Below are 17,107 nucleotides of genomic sequence, written 5' to 3' on the forward strand. Positions count from 1 at the left end.
CTGATTTAACAACTTTTCTTATAAAACGAGTGAAAAGTTGGTAAGTCAGTATACTCAACAACTTCTGAGCACATAATAAAGAATAGGTAAGGAATACGAAACATAAGTACGAACTTTATTTTTAACAACCCACATGCACATTCAATTTACATCATCATCCCGCGCTTCAGTAACGACTGTGAGCGAGAAGGAATAGAAGATAGTGTGTGACGAACTTTTGGTACACACCCTCTTTCCGAACATACAGCACGAATTCCGGTGAAGTCACTAACACTTTGGATAAGAGTGCCAGTAATGTCGCTTTGAAATCAAAGACGTCAACAACTGGAGTGCAATCATGTTCGCTATTATTAGTGAGTCATTTTTTGACACATACACCCTTAATACGATTTTAACCTAAAGTTTGTCTGATCAGTTTAACCGATTTGGAGGAGACGAGGACTTGATTTTTTGATCGGTTCTTACCTTCAATTTGTCCACAGTTCCTGTAAGTGAGCATGAAAGAATGTCCTGGAAACGGGTAATATAAATATATAAGATGAAAACAGAACTCCGCAACCATGTATCGGCCAGCAAGATGCAGCCAAAACGCAGATGGTCCAGAAAGTCCTAGTGTTGGAATAGACATGGAACAAGTTTTCCGCTGGATACACACTTGTAGAACATGAGGAAGGTGCACCCTCATTCCCGATGTCTTTAACTCCCTTCCATATAAGAAGTCTCAGGAAGGGGTATATTCGGAGATTTTATCTTTAGATAAACATTCACTTGTGAAATCGTCATTGGAATCTTCCTGGGCATCAGCCATCTTTTCACTATGCAGCAAACCCTGTGGAGGAAAGCAGAAGCGCCGTTCGTAGGGTACATGGGGAACCAATTTCCCGTAACACCTGCCCCAAAAATACAAACTTAAAACTTTTCTTCCAAAACTCACATTCCATTACAAAGAGCAGGTAAGACATTTCAAGAACCTAATGTAGTCTGATTCCTTTAACATTTAATTCTATTTTAGACGTCTTTAACAAGGGTATTTATAGTGCACTTAACATTCGTTGACTTAACAAGTTGTGAGTGCGTCAAATTCTTTTGTATTTACTATGCCTACTTACGTCTCTTACCAAAGCTGAACCGAAACTAAATCCTATTGAACACCCTACGCTTCTCTTTGGTTATTGAACTGTGCTTCAACATGCGATTTGCCAAATGTGAACTACCAGTAAATGTATTTGTACACTCTCCGCACGTGAGATTTTTGTCCTCTGTAGATTAGCATTTAATTTGCTATATGTGAACCTTGAGTAAATACCATGCTACGCTCTTTGGTTTTTCACTTGTGTATTGAAATGCCTTGCAAGGTTTGAGCGTAGACTATATCTTTTCCACATCATTCACGTGTGAGATTTTGGTCCTGTGTGGATCAACACGTTAGAACGTTGAATAAATTCCATTCCAGGTTCTTTGCAGGTGAGATTTTCTCCTGTGGATGTGTCCAGCCAAACTTGAACGTCGATTAAACGTCTTACCGCACTCTTGGCATGTGTGGTTTTTTTCCTGCGTGGATTAACATGTGTGTAGCCAAAGTTGAACGTCGATTAAATGCCTTACCACACTCTTGGCAAAGGAGAGCTTTTTCTCCTGTGTGGATTAATATGTGTCCAGCCAAATTAGAACGGTATTTAAATGCCTTACCACACTCTTGGCAAGTGTGTGGTTTCTCCCCTGAGTGGATCACCATGTGTGTGGCCAAATTTGAACGTAGATTAAATGCTTTACCACACTCTTGGCATGTGTAATTTTTTTCTCCTGTGTGAATTAACATGTGTGTAGCCAAAGTTGAACGTCGATTAAATGCCTTACCACACTCTTGGCAAGTGTGAGGTTTTTCGCCTGTGTGGATTAACATGTGTCGAGCCAAACTAGAACGGTGATTAAATGCCTTACCACACACTTGGCAAGTTTGAGGTCTCTCTCCTGAGTGGATTAACATGTGTGCAGCCAAATTTGAACGTCGATTAAATGCTTTACCACACTCTTGGCAGGTGTGAGGTTTTTCTCCTGTGTGGATTAACATGTGTCGAGCCAAACTAGAACGGTGATTAAATACCTTACCACACTCTTGGCATGTTTGAGGTTTCTCTCCTGAGTGAATTAACATGTGTGCAGCCAAATTTGAAGGTCGATTAAATGCTTTACCACACTCTTGGCAAGCGTGAGGTTTCTCTCCTGAGTGGATTAACATGTGTGTAGCCAAAGTTGAGCGGTGGTTAAATGCCTCACCACACTCTTGGCAGGTGTGAGGTTTTTCTCCTGTGTGGATTAACATGTGTCGAGCCAAATTTGAATGTTGATTAAATGCCTTACCACACTCTTGGCATGTGTGAGGTTTTTCTCCTGTGTGGATTAACATGTGTCGAGCCAAACTAGAACGGTGATTAAATACCTTACCACACTCTTGGCAAGTGTGAGATTTCTCTCCTGAGTGGATTAACATGTGTGTAGCCAAAGTTGAACGGTGTTTAAATGCCTTACCACACTCTTGGTACGTGTGAGGTTTCTCTCCTGAGTGGATTAAGATGTGTTTAGCCAAATTTGAACGTTGATTAAATGCCCAACCACACTCTTGGCACGTGTGAAGTTTCTCTCCTGAGTGGATTAAGATGTGTTTAGCCAAATTTGAACGTTGATTAAATGCCTTACCACACTCGTGGCAAATGTGAGATTTCTCTCCTGTGTGGACTAACATGTGTCTAGCCAAATGTGAACGTTGATTAAATGCCCAACCACACTCTTGGCACGTGTGAGGTTTCTCTCCTGAGTGGATTAAGATGTGTTTAGCCAAATTTGAACGTTGATTAAATGCCTTACCACACTCGTGGCAAATGTGAGATTTCTCTCCTGTGTGGACTAACATGTGTCTAGCCAAATTTGAATGTTGATTAAATGCCTTACCACACTCTTGGCATGAGTGTAGTTTTCCTCCTGTATGAATTAACATGTCCGTAGCCAATCTTGAAAATACAGTAAATTCCATTCCACATACTCCGCAGGTGTGGGATTTTTCACCTATATGCACTAACTTACCGCTTGACAAAGTTGAACTTTGACTAAAGCGTTTATCACTCTTTTGGTACTTATCACGCTTTTCACTTTCCTGTGGCAGCATATGTCTTGACAAACGTGATCGATGAAATCCTTTGCCAAACTGCATCGAAGTATGTGATTCCCCATCTGAATGAGAAATTGTTTCCTTTACTGTAATAAACGTATCCTCTTCTCCGTGGAAAGCTAATACGTTAGAGTGCCTGTAACAAGTTCAACCAAAAAGGAAATGTGAATGGAGATTATGATTAAGTAGCAACAAAAAAATATAATCATTCGCTATATTTCATGATAAGATTATACTTAATTTGTTTTATTACATAAAATATTGTAGAAATATGAAATGGAGTACCACAGAGAAGTCTCTATATCTCTCTATTCCCAAATAAAAAGGCTGTAGTTTGTTTCACTATATCAAATTGAACCATCATTTATATCGTGCCGGTCATAAGTCTTTGACCAGGTAATGGCACCTGCTTTTAAACAAATGCGCAGTATGAGAAATAAATCTCTGTTATCTGTTTCACTTGGACAAAATATAAACTTGCGATCCACAGGTTTAAGAGCAAGTCAACTTACTAATATAAAGTACACCGAAGATCTTTTACTTATATCATCATAAGAGGAACATGAAAAGCTTTTTGAATCGAAGAAAAAAATAACATACAACATTCCAAGCTGAGACAGAGAAACTTAAGACGAAACATTTACAGCGTATTGATCAATGGTTAAATGTACTAGGCGGTTGACAAGCAATCTGGAGAATCTTCGACCGGATACACCTCGAGCATTTTTTTTTTTTACTTTAGGAATTTTGATGGCGATTGATCGGAGATAACACACGCTTTATTACATTGAAATATCTGAATACTCGTTTGTTTCAACACTTGAACTATCAAATTTTCAGGAATAATACTAGTAATAATAACAATTATCTCGAAGAATTAAAAACTTATTATCGCTCAAGTCATACCATTACAAGCAGAAACGTGATATTAGGCAAAATAGATTTCGGTTTAGTGTAATGTTGCCCATGAAAAGACGATTTTCTCATCTCGATTCTAAAACAAACAAAACAAAGTCGGGATGAGACGTAACATTTTAATGCTAGACGGGACAAGGTTAACTCACACTATCGTCACGCTTTGGAGTTGAGAACCGAGACGTGACGAAAAGTATCGTAAACATTTCTCGTCTTATCTCGATTCACGAAATTGTGCTTCTTTAAGCAACAATTGCTATGTAGACTGAATCTTATATATTATTTTGTTACTTTGTATTTCAGAGCTCACTGAATTATGGTCTGTGTGTATATTTTTGTAGCAAAGCTTTTATAATTACATCTGCAAACTCCACAAGTTAGTTTATTACAAGCTTAAGTGTTCAATTATATTCAGTTATTTTTATTACAGTTAATTTCCTGAAAACGTACAGTAGAGTATTTTGTACACGAAATATTAGAGGAAAATTTTGTTTAAATTTGAGTAGCTGTAGAGGTGTCTCAGGAAGGTACAGAACCCATTCCACGAAGACCCTACGTTTAAGTAAGTTTTGACAAATTTTAGGGCAACTTAAAAACTTTTAATATCATTATTATTATTAATGAAGTGTTTTAAATTTAATGGTATAACATGTTAGACCCTACTCCCACTTAGTGGGCATTGTGCTGAAAAAATAACGTGTTCATAGTCTTTCTCAGTGTTGTGCCTCCTCCCACTTTTTTTATTCCAATATTTCTTTCATTCTCATCATCGACGTCTTCTGTAGCTAAGCCGCCAATACCATTACTTAAAAACAAATTTTCTTACGGCTTTTGTGAGTTCAGAATCCGTACTTTCTACACGAAATTTGCCTCGAAATGTTCAGTTATAACATTAGCTATTTGTAGGGAAACTTTCAGTTATAGCATTTAGCTATTTGTAGGGAAACTTTCCGTTATAACATTTAGCTAGTTGTAGGAACGTATGGAGAGGGTATGTGCCTTTGGTCCTGACACTCCTCTCCAATTCCGATTATTTTGTAACTTCTGGCTTACGCTACGGGCGATTTTTCAGGCTTTAATACAATGTGTCCTCATACGGAATTTGTTATCTATATTATTATTATTATTATTATTATTGCTATTACTGAATATTTGAGACTTCAATATTACGTCCTACTGCAATGCAACAAACATACTGATGTTACGAAAATGAAAATAAATTCTTTGGACCCTATGTAAGGATGGATTGAGTTATGAGAGATACTTTGCAAAGAAAAGATAGGTTAAAGGTGTCAGCTACTCCATAATGTGAAAATCGAACCTTCGGATGCCTTAACAGAAGGTAAGTAGGATTTGTCTTCATCACAATACCCTTTCGAAGTAACACCCTTTCTTTGGGTAAAAGGCATTGGACTATGTATGCGTTATATTGATATATTCTCAAAATATAAAAAAAGAATAATTATTATTTATCATTTTTTCTTGAACGAATATATGGAACGTGTTGTAAATGCCGAACGAAAACACTATTATTATTTCTAGTAAGAGTGAAAGGACACTTAGCAACAATTACACAATGACGTTTCAGGCAAATTTATGGCTCATACTAGGCCTGAAGAATGACCCGTTCGTATTCATAAATTGTTTGCGAAACAAGCCAAGTTTTCAGACAGTAGAAATCGAGATTGTAGACTGGGAAGTCATGTAATTACTTTTTGAAGGAAGTCGTTTCAACTCTAACTTCTAAGAACTAGAGAAATTGACATTTCTTCATTTTATTATACACCAGAAATAAGAGAATTCCAAAATATATTTTTTTCTGAATATACTCGGAGAATCGAACAGTGAACCCCTAACACACGAAGCGAATGCTCAAGCCACTACCCTAAGACCGCTCTTTTAAGTAAAAGTCAAGAATCACTCGTCTATATAGGAAATTGCAAAACGTTTACGATTCCAATATTTTATTAACCATGAATCACTGATTTTGGTCATGAAAAAATAGTGCAGTCCAGAGAATTTAAGATTAAATTTTAAAACGACGGAAAGTATATCTGTAACTTATCTCTATTAAATTTGGTTATTCTCGTTTTACAGGTAATTTAAATAACCTTGAACGACAGGGACACGAACAAAGATTCATCGAGGGCATTTTATATTTCAAAGGCTTTTCCATCGGGAATCGAAAGTGAGACCCCGCCTACTAAACAATCTGATGGGTGTGGTGCCTAGTTCGTTCAAAAGGCAATTAAGGTTAAGACGGACAACATAGTGCTCGTGGGTTTTCTCGGGACACTTCCAATTCCTCATTCCACCAATTCGTCCATCATAATTCACTTGCTTCAATCATAGTCTTCCTTAACCTAACAGGTTGGACATTAAGCGATTTCATTATCAAGCTGTTAACCCAAAATAATCCGAATCGAAAAACAGTTGTATATTCTATTGATCATTAACGTTTTCTCACAAAACAATATGTAGAAAAAGTCATGGCCAATCATAATTGCATTCAGGAATGAAACAGCACACTAGAAATACCTTAACCTAGAATGTAACCATTACATATCATTTGGTGCTCTGTACGGATATTCTGAAAGGTGCCACAATTAGAATCAGTCATTGAGTTGGTGGGTCAGTCGATCGTAAGTCAACAGCACGCGACCCACTGCGACCCACCACCACCATGACCCACTACGACTCACCATTCACCATGACCCACTGCGATCATGACCCAGAAGTATGTATCTTCTGCACACGAATCTACATATATGACAGATTTAATTATCATACTCTGCATTTGTTTCAAAGCAGTCGCCATTACCTGGTCAAAGACTTATGTCCGTCACGATAAATACGATATCAAAGTTAACTCAGGTACATACAAAAATACTTATATTGTGCTATGTGGAATAAACATTTCATTATTATAAATGAAAATAGAGACCCGTTGTCACTAACATTGTTTATATATTGTTACTTTTTGTGTCAGATAATTTAAAAATCGGAAGAACATTTTGCAACTGCAGCTACAACAAACTGTTACTATGATTACAAAGAAACAAAGGGACGATACAACATCTTTTAAAATTTTGCAGAAGATACGTGATTTCATTAAGTATACCAATTACTAGTTGCGATTTTATATAGTATGATACCTTGAGATAGTAAAATTTACGTATATTGATATGCAGGAACCTAGTGACATTTGATACATTCTAATAAAATAATTACTTTTGAGAAGCATAGAGTTTTCAATTTCTTGTAATCTTTATGTACTTATTTGAAATACATGATATAATGATTCCAGAATTTCACGTTAAGGTAATATGGACAGCCATTAGCACCCTCGTTACTTTTAGATTATTACTAGTGCTTTTATATTTATGCTCTCAAAATAAAATTTATCATAACCTACTGTAATGCTCTCCGCAGAAATCGAAATATATACTAGGTTTGGAATCCTGCTATTACAGGATTTTTGCAAACAATGCCCCACGAGTGTTATTAGCATCGTGAAACACTCTAGACATTATTGTTCTTTTACGCTAAAAGTAAAAAAGGCGGAAGATAAATGCTACACTCTGCATACCGAAAAACTGTTATGCATCATCTGAAGAAATATGTTATGCATCACATTAGAAAATACAGGGAGCTGAACTGTTTGAAGTATATAATTTAATATGTTGAGCGTGTTTATTTAAGGGGCATTTTATTACGTTACGTTCATTCAAATGGGTATCATAAAGACGGGAAGAGGATTAAAATTGTACGTCAAATATTATAATCTGAGTGCTCTCTTTTGTTAGAGAAAGGACAGCTGGAACACTAGCTTTTTTACTTTTAAAAAAGTCGCGTACAGCAGAGTTTTCGGAAATAAACATTCAAGGGAGAGAAGACGAACAATCTGCATACAATACCACAGTACAAAAAAATTTGACATGAACCTAATCTGGTATCAGCTACATAAATAGCTGAAACGATTGAAATTAAATTTTACCTGTCTGCAATTGGCCAGACATGTATCTCATTTAGAAAACTTTTTATCTTTTATTACGTTACTGTCACTAAAATGAAGATCCTACGAGTAAGAGAACAGATTTAAATTTTACGCTAAAAGTTGTGAGTGGATTATCCTTAGCAGGTGTCTTTACGCTATACCAGTGAGCAAGTGATCTACGACTTACGAGATGAAAACGGGCATATTCCGCAGATTTCATAATACATAAATTTACCATATGATATAAAATTAATAGGCAATGTACAGAGCTTCATCACGCATTGCCTGATGCATTCAAGTGATCACAATTTTGCTAGCATAAAAATAGTTATAGAAAACTACGTTTACAAGGGGATATTGTAAAATTAAGCTGCAAACTTCAAATCAACTTATAGACTCTTTTAGATCTTTTATCAATAGCTACGTCAAAAACAGCAATAGGCTTGTAGTATACGACTTAAAAAATTATTTGCTGGGAAACAGTATTTTCATCATTTCTCTTTCAAACAACGCCATTATCCCTTCCGAACGTGCTTCTACTTATATGGAAAAATATATCTACGTACTTCTTGGGAAAAATATCAAAGAATCAGTTTTTCTTCCTCCGTAATTCACATTAATATTACCTGATTTATTCCCGCGATACTACAATACAATACGCACGGAAGAACACTTACGGACACTCTTCACGAAGTATATCTACGTACCTTTAACGGAGGAATAAAATCACGTAATACTATATGTCTAATGTTGTAATGAACACTGGACACTTATAAACAATTACAACGTAAAAACTAGAAAATAATAATAATAATAATAATAATAATAATAATAATAATAATAATAATAATAATAATAATAATACACATTTAAAATAAATTTTCAAGAAAATCTTTTTTCCGATTTTACCATCGAATTTCGAAGAAAGGATACATTTTATTTATACTATTTCAGACAAAGTGTATTTTCTTCGCATAGTTACGTCTTGAAACTAGTCCACATTTCATTAAAGTACGATCAAGATCCTGCACAAATTCTGAACCAGGGACAAGAAGCATAAGCTTGGTCCTGGTTGTATTTACTGTACCATCTGTGAAATTTAAAAGTTGAAGTTAAGCATTGGTTTTCTGCACAATCCTTTGCACAGGTAGCACCCTCGTATTCAGATGTTTGTTTCGCTGGTTACAAGGAAGTACAACATACTGAGCATACGTTCGCGAAATTGTAAATGAAGGCCGAAAATGTCAATTAATTGCAATTAACGTGACATTCATTTGAAGTTTTCATAGTAATTTTCACTGTGTAATTTTAGCAGCAAATATTAAAAGCTTAAAAACTAAAATATATACTTCACTTTAAACCTTAGTATACATTCAAGAATATACGAAACTCATTCACCCAGTGATTAACAAATCCCAAATCCGACACCTCATAAATTTAACTTCTCAACTGGATATCATCCTACGCTAAACCATGCCAACTTGGATTATTATAGCCCATTCTTAGAGTACTGTATTGTATAATATTATCTTATCGCTTTTGACACACCAACCTCTCACAAAAGTTTTACAGTTCACATGCATATTTCTGACGCAAGCGACGTGACCCGCCTATGGTAGACATATCGATGTCATTATTTGTGTAAAAATATGTGATGTCTTTCTAATGTAAATGCTAACTATATATATACCACGTAAAATTTGTTTCGTTCATCTCACCCTAAGTAAGATATTCAAAATTTAACGTCTTTTTGCTGATTGTTAAGCATTTTTAACCTTTTCAGCTCCCTTTCAGCCATGACTTAAAAAATTGTGCAGGTAGATAGAATCACCAATATATACAAAAAAGGCCGAACATGCACCTCCCTAAGTTGGCCACCTGCTTATCTTGGCCTAGTTTGTCTTGAACCCGCATTTTCCCACAAGACATTCGTTACTTACTACTCTGTAAGTTGGCCACCTGTCTATCTTGGAAGTTGGCCACACTGAAGCAATGTTTACCCTATGATGATAATGATAAATTTACCTGAGTATCTTGGCCAGGCAAAATACAGTTTTATTTTTCTTAACTCTTTCGAATTCCCATATGAGAAACAGATGTTCTGTATTTGTGACTGGACACAAAGAAGCATAGATTCGCACGATTTGTTCTTCGAGGTCATTGGCCAGAACACTGCCCTCATAAAGGGGTGGTGAAGGAAGGTGTGAATAAGAAAAAGCACGTACAGGAATTCAGGAAATGGTTGTACGTATTTGTTTACCCTGTCTCTTTTGGTAAAACCATTAGCTATATCAACTCCTCTCGTCAGTGGAGAGCTTTAGTAATTCCGGAAAATTCTCAAGGTTAAAACTAACCATCTCAATTGTCAACTATTGGCACCTGTCGGCTTGTCAAAAGAAAGCGGAGTGTTTGAGATATCAATTCCCTGACGATTTTCTTAAAACATCTCTTGTTCCGAGGGAAACACTTCTAGCTCATTAGGAAGAGGTAGTTAACTACAATATTAGAAATGAAATGAAATCTTTGAGTTTTACGTCCCACGGTTATGCCGGTTAGGCTAAAGGAGACGCTGATGATGAGTAATGAATGACATGGTGGAATGAAGAAAGTGGGAGGAAACGGGAGAACCCCGAGAAAACCCACGCACACGTACAATATTAGAATGTGCATATCTGCCAAAAAGAATAAAACAAATACGTCTAGAATGAACCACCATTCAGTAACTACTAAAAAGATGTCATAAATTGCATGTGAATTTCTCAATTTATAACTTAGCTTTTCTTGTTTTCAATCAGTGTGCTATATCAATTTCAATAAACTGCGTACATACGCTTCTATTTCATGGTTATTTGTGTTATTGTGTTTTCAATCCGAATAGTCCAATGTACCAGACTAGTTTTCAGGAAGAGAAAAGTATGCACATATATTAAACATACTATAGTAATATTTTCTAGTACTGTATATTTTTATGATTGCTCTATATACATTATTTATAAGTAGCTGTCGTGCCACTGCTTATTAAAATTTTACGATCAAAAATACTAGAAATCCTATTCTAAACATACACAAATCACACTTATTTTCTGTAACAGATGTTCTGTATTTGTGACTGGACACAAAGAAGCATAGATTCGCACGATTTGTTCTTCGAGGTCATTGGCCAGAACACTGCCCTCATAAAGGGGTGGTGAAGGAAGGTGTGAATAAGAAAAAGCACGTACAGGAATTCAGGAAATGGTTGTACGTATTTGTTTACCCTGTCTCTTTTGGTAAAACCATTAGCTATATCAACTCCTCTCGTCAGTGGAGAGCTTTAGTAATTCCGGAAAATTCTCAAGGTTAAAACTAACCATCTCAATTGTCAACTATTGGCACCTGTCGGCTTGTCAAAAGAAAGCGGAGTGTTTGAGATATCAATTCCCTGACGATTTTCTTAAAACATCTCTTGTTCCGAGGGAAACACTTCTAGCTCATTAGGAAGAGGTAGTTAACTACAATATTAGAAATGAAATGAAATCTTTGAGTTTTACGTCCCACGGTTATGCCGGTTAGGCTAAAGGAGACGCTGATGATGAGTAATGAATGACATGGTGGAATGAAGAAAGTGGGAGGAAACGGGAGAACCCCGAGAAAACCCACGCACACGTACAATATTAGAATGTGCATATCTGCCAAAAAGAATAAAACAAATACGTCTAGAATGAACCACCATTCAGTAACTACTAAAAAGATGTCATAAATTGCATGTGAATTTCTCAATTTATAACTTAGCTTTTCTTGTTTTCAATCAGTGTGCTATATCAATTTCAATAAACTGCGTACATACGCTTCTATTTCATGGTTATTTGTGTTATTGTGTTTTCAATCCGAATAGTCCAATGTACCAGACTAGTTTTCAGGAAGAGAAAAGTATGCACATATATTAAACATACTATAGTAATATTTTCTAGTACTGTATATTTTTATGATTGCTCTATATACATTATTTATAAGTAGCTGTCGTGCCACTGCTTATTAAAATTTTACGATCAAAAATACTAGAAATCCTATTCTAAACATACACAAATCACACTTATTTTCTGTAAGTTGGCCACCTGTGTAAGTTGGCCACTTTTCGATGAAACCGATGGTGGCCAATATAGACAGATTTCACTTATCCGTTACTCTTTCACTTCTATAGAGATCAATGTTGAAAAAATTGTTAATTTGAAGCATTTCTAATTTGAATAGAAAGTTAAGGAAGAAGGTGGAAGGTATCGTTGGGACGCTGATCCGATCGCAGAAGAGCTGTTCGACATCTTATACACTTTTTCTCTATGAAAATTAAATAGCAGGATTATTAATCACTTACGAAACAACAGCTACTACATACCTGTTACCATTTTCGTTTTGTAGCGATAAATGTTGAAACCGGAGACGGATAATTTTAACCACGTGCAGCTTGAATTTAATTTCAACGGAAAAAATAAACATACTATTTGAATGCAGAATCGATTACAGGAAACTACAACGTGATAGATTTTAGCATTCTACCTCTACGAAAATAAGTATTGAAATTGGAAGTAATAGTAAATTTGAAGTACTTCCGTATTTGACGGTGTCCTGAATAGTCATTATATATTGTATACAGACGCTGAGTTGCGTGCAGAAAACTGATTCTGGTTATCTGCTTGTTCTATGGCAACGGAAGTTGAAAACTATATCGAATCGGATGTAACAGTAAATTTGAAAACCGTTCGTTTTTGGGAGAGCTCTGTGGTAATCACGATATGTATAATTTAAAAATTGAAATGTATTCAGAAAGCCGCACTTCGCTGTCTGTTACCTTTTCAGTTCTGTAGGGATAAATGCTGAAATCAGAAATGGCTAATTTGAAACGCTCACGGTTTGAATAGAGGGTGGACGGAAGAGATGGACGTATTATTGAGAAGCTGAATCGATTGTACGAAACCGTATCTTGATATCTCTAATCGTCTTTACTCTACAGAAATCAGTATTGAAATTACCAGTTTAGAAAATTTCAGTAACTTCCGATTTCGTAACGTACTGTTGGTTATGATATGCCCACTACAGACCCTCAATCAGTTGCACAAACCATTTGTTAATGTCTACGGTTTTCATCCTACAATGACAAATATCAAGACCACAAATGGTTAATTTAAATCGCTCCGCCTTGAATAGGGCTTAGTGGAAAATGTGGAACCTTGTCTTAGAACGCTCAGCTGATTGTAAAAACGCACCTCCATAACTCTTACCGCGATTGTCATATAGAAATAATTATTGAAACCAAAATTAATGTTGAATTTGAGCTATTTCTTCTTTTGGTAGAGTGTTGTAGTCATTTTATGTTCAAAGCTCAATTGTTTTTTGAAAGACGTCTCCTTGCTATGTTTCTGTACTCTGGCGATAAAATTTAAAATTGGAAGTAGCTAGTATAACCTAGTTTGGTTTGATTAAAAATTCAACGCAGAAGATGGAACCTATGCTTGTGATGCATCATCCCATGCAAAAAGTCGCTTCCTGATAGCTTTTACAGTGTTCTTTCTACGGAGATAAATTTTGAAACCAGTAGTACTAGTAATATCCAGGATAATAGCGATATGTTGTTTTGAGACGCTGAATTCTTGGCAGCAAACCACTTCCACTTTCCTGTTACCGTCTTCGTTCTACAGCAATAAACGACGAAACCGGTACTGAAACTGGCAGCAATACAGAATTTGGAAAATAGCCCATTTTTGCAGAGGGTCTACTCAGTCATTATGTGTTGTGTATAGACACAGGATCATTTGGAAGAATCACTTCTCGTTTTCGTTTACCGTTCCGTTCTACGGTTTCGTTAGCTAAGTATGAAACTAATGGCTAGTCTGAAGAAAATTCGGTTTGAGTATACGGTTAACCGAGGAAATTGAATCTACTCGAGGGACGCTGAAATATTTGTAAGAAACAGCATCATGAAAGCATTTACCGTTTATTCTACACAAAAATTACTTTTGAGATTGGATGCAATAGTAAATTTGCACCATGTTCGTTCTCGAAAAGGTACATTGGATAGTAGTGAAATTGTGTTAAGACGCTGAATCGTTAGCAAACAAATTATTCTCGCTATATTGCAATATTCACTGTACAGCGATAAACGCTGAAATTCGAAATGGTTAACTTGAACCAATTCAGGTTTGAATAGAGAGTTAAATAAGAAGGAACCTATATTTGGAGGCTGAACCAATTGCAAGAAACGTTTCTCTATATTTTCTAACCATTTTGCTCTGATATTCGTTGACAGACGCATGGACGAGCAAATTCGTTCTAGAAGACTGCCGTCACACAGCATAGTTTCAGTCTAAAAACCTTTGTTTGTATTCATGTACATTATGAACAATAGCACACAACTGAGATTTATGTATATAGCTAAAAAATAGTCGTGATATTACGCCAGACTCGACACCACTTTTGGAATGAATGTTCTAAAATGTAGTATAAAAATGTGTGCGTGTTCAAATAAAACCAATACAATTTTAACACATATACTTTATATTTTTTATCAGAATAATAATATATGGGTCATTATTGAAGAAAAAGAACTATTTGACAATGCGTGTACGTCCGGAAAACTGATGCCACCGGCACTAACAGTGAGTGGAAGGCATAGCACACACTCGCAGTAACTTTCTGAATAAAGGAAAAATAACGCATAGCTGTGTAAAAAAAATGTGCTTTGGCATCGTTCTATATTTTCTGCAAACATATCCTTACCTAATCACCGCTAACCTATGAACACTAAAATTGAAATATATAAATAACTATTAACAAATGTGAACATATAGAAATCCATTTTGAAGAAAAGATAGAAAACTGTAAGTATATATAACGAAACCTGAACGCAAGACCTAAGATAACATACGTGAAACGGAAGGAAAGAAATTTTAATATTATATGTGAATACATGGAAACATATTTAGAATGAAAAATGTTAAAACTGCTCTGACTTGAACCCCCGACCAGTTATTCCAGAGATCAACGCGTTAACAATCTGACTACCGAATCAACCTTGGAAGTATTGGTTTGTCCGTTTTATTTACTGTGCAAAAATGCGAAATTACATCAAAATGTAAATTGTTTTGTACAAAATTTAAGTACTATACACAGCATAACCCCTTAAAGACAACGTTTCGGCTATCACCGACATGAGGCTCGTTTTTTTTTTTTGAATTTAAAAATAGGACAATTTTAATTTTAAACTTTATTAACCAAGCCTCGTATAGGGGAAGCAATCTTGAATCTTTTTCCAGCAGTTTGGTTTTTTGTATACACGACTTAAAAAGTGCATTACCACCTGCAATTCTCCTTTTCCTGCAATAGCAGGCGACGCAAAAAGCCCCGGCGCTTCGGTTGGCTGCGAATTCTAAAGGCATTGGACCAAACCTCAATTTTGTAACAATTATATCAGTGTAGCAAACTGCAAATAAGAGAATAAAACAAATTGTTAAAAATGACAAATTTATTATTGTGACGGAGTTGTATGACATCAAAAGTTACAAAATGATCTTACTTAAGCAGTTCGAACAAGATGAACGGCAAGAAACAGATATCAGAGGAAACCATTTCTCTCCTTCCATCCTGGAAGATGAATTTCATAAAAAAAGAAAAAAATACATAATGTAAAGGTTTAATATTAAAGCCAATCCCAAAATTTTCAAAGCTGACACCCGAAAGGCAAGAAAAACTGAACCAAAGTAAATGAAACTGTGCAGAGATATTGCAGACGTAAAATGAGGGAATCCGGGTTTCGAATTTTAACGGAGAAAACGGTTGGGTGGGGCACGGACTCCTCTAAACATTTGATCACGAAATATCAAACATGCGAGTAACAGTATGTAAGATGTGTGTAAAGAACATGAAGAATTGCAACGAAACTTTATGTATGGACAATACGCAAAAAATAAACGAATACGTTTTTTTATTTTCTCCGGAAAAACAGTTTTAGGGGCAAAAGGCCCAACCAAAATTTTGAAAGTTCACGCCCGAAAGGCGAATACAAGTGAATCGAAATCAATGAAATTGTGCACAGATATTGTCGACGTAAAATGAGGCAATACGGGTTTCGAATATTCCTGAAAAAACCGGTTGGGTGGGGAAAGGACCCGTCCAAAACTTTGATCACGAAATATCAAAAGTGCTAGTAACAGTATATGAGATGCGTGTACAGAATATAAAGATTGCAACATGACTTTGTGTATGGACAATACGCAAAAAATAAAAGAAAACGGGTTTCTTATGTTTTGCGGAGGCACGGTTTTAGGGGGCAAAAGCCCCAACCCAAAGTTTTGAAAGTTGACGCTCGAAAGGCAAGAAGTGAACCGAAGTAATGAAATTGTGCACAGATATTTTAGACATAAAATGAGGATACGGGTTTCGTATTTTCCTGAAAAAAGGGTTGGGTGGGGCACGGACCCCTCCAAACCTTTGATCAAGGAATATCAAAAGTGCTAGTAACATTATGTCATATGTGTGTAAAGGATATGAAGAGTTACAACATAGCTTTGTGTATGAACAAGACGCCAAAAAAATAAACGAACACTGGTTTTTTATGTTCTGCGGAAAAACTGTTTTAGATGGCAAAATCCCACTCCCAAAAATTTTGAAAATTGGTGACCGAAATGCAAAAAGAAATGACCCGAAGTGAGTGAAATTGTGCACAGATACTGTAGACAAAAAGGAAGGAATGCGGGTTTCTTATTTTAATGAAAAAACAGTTAGGTGGTCCACGGACCCCTCAAAACCTTTGATTACGAAAAATCAAAAGTGCTGGTAACATTATGTCACATGTGAGTAAAGGACATGAAGAATTGCAACGAAACTTTGTGTATGGGCAATGCGCAAAAAATTAACTAATACTGTCTTTTTTTATTTTCTGCGGAAAAAACGGTTTAGGAGCAAAAGCTCCTATCCAAAATTTTGAAAAATGACGCCCGAAAGGCAAAATGAAGTGAACCGAAGTGAATAAAATTCAGCGCAGATATTGTAGAGATAAA

At 35.9% G+C, this 17,107-nt stretch overlaps 1 protein-coding gene across 1 annotated transcript in view; it reads right to left on the minus strand.

Annotated features, from left to right (window-relative positions):
* Positions 1-94: 94 nt before the first annotated feature.
* The window catches only part of LOC145683139 (uncharacterized), a 34,844-nt gene continuing 17,831 nt past the window's right edge, over positions 95-17,107 (minus strand). The window contains exon 2 of the mRNA XM_081754505.1: positions 95-3,302. Within this exon, the coding sequence (XP_081610631.1) occupies positions 1,520-3,302 (1,783 nt within the window). The 3' untranslated portion in view covers positions 95-1,519. The remainder of the gene's footprint in view (positions 3,303-17,107) is intronic.

Source organism: Thermobia domestica, chromosome 1, assembly GCF_964235325.1.
Source record: "Thermobia domestica chromosome 1, izTheDome1.hap1.1, whole genome shotgun sequence".
In the NCBI taxonomy this organism is placed as follows: domain Eukaryota; kingdom Metazoa; phylum Arthropoda; class Insecta; order Zygentoma; family Lepismatidae; genus Thermobia; species Thermobia domestica.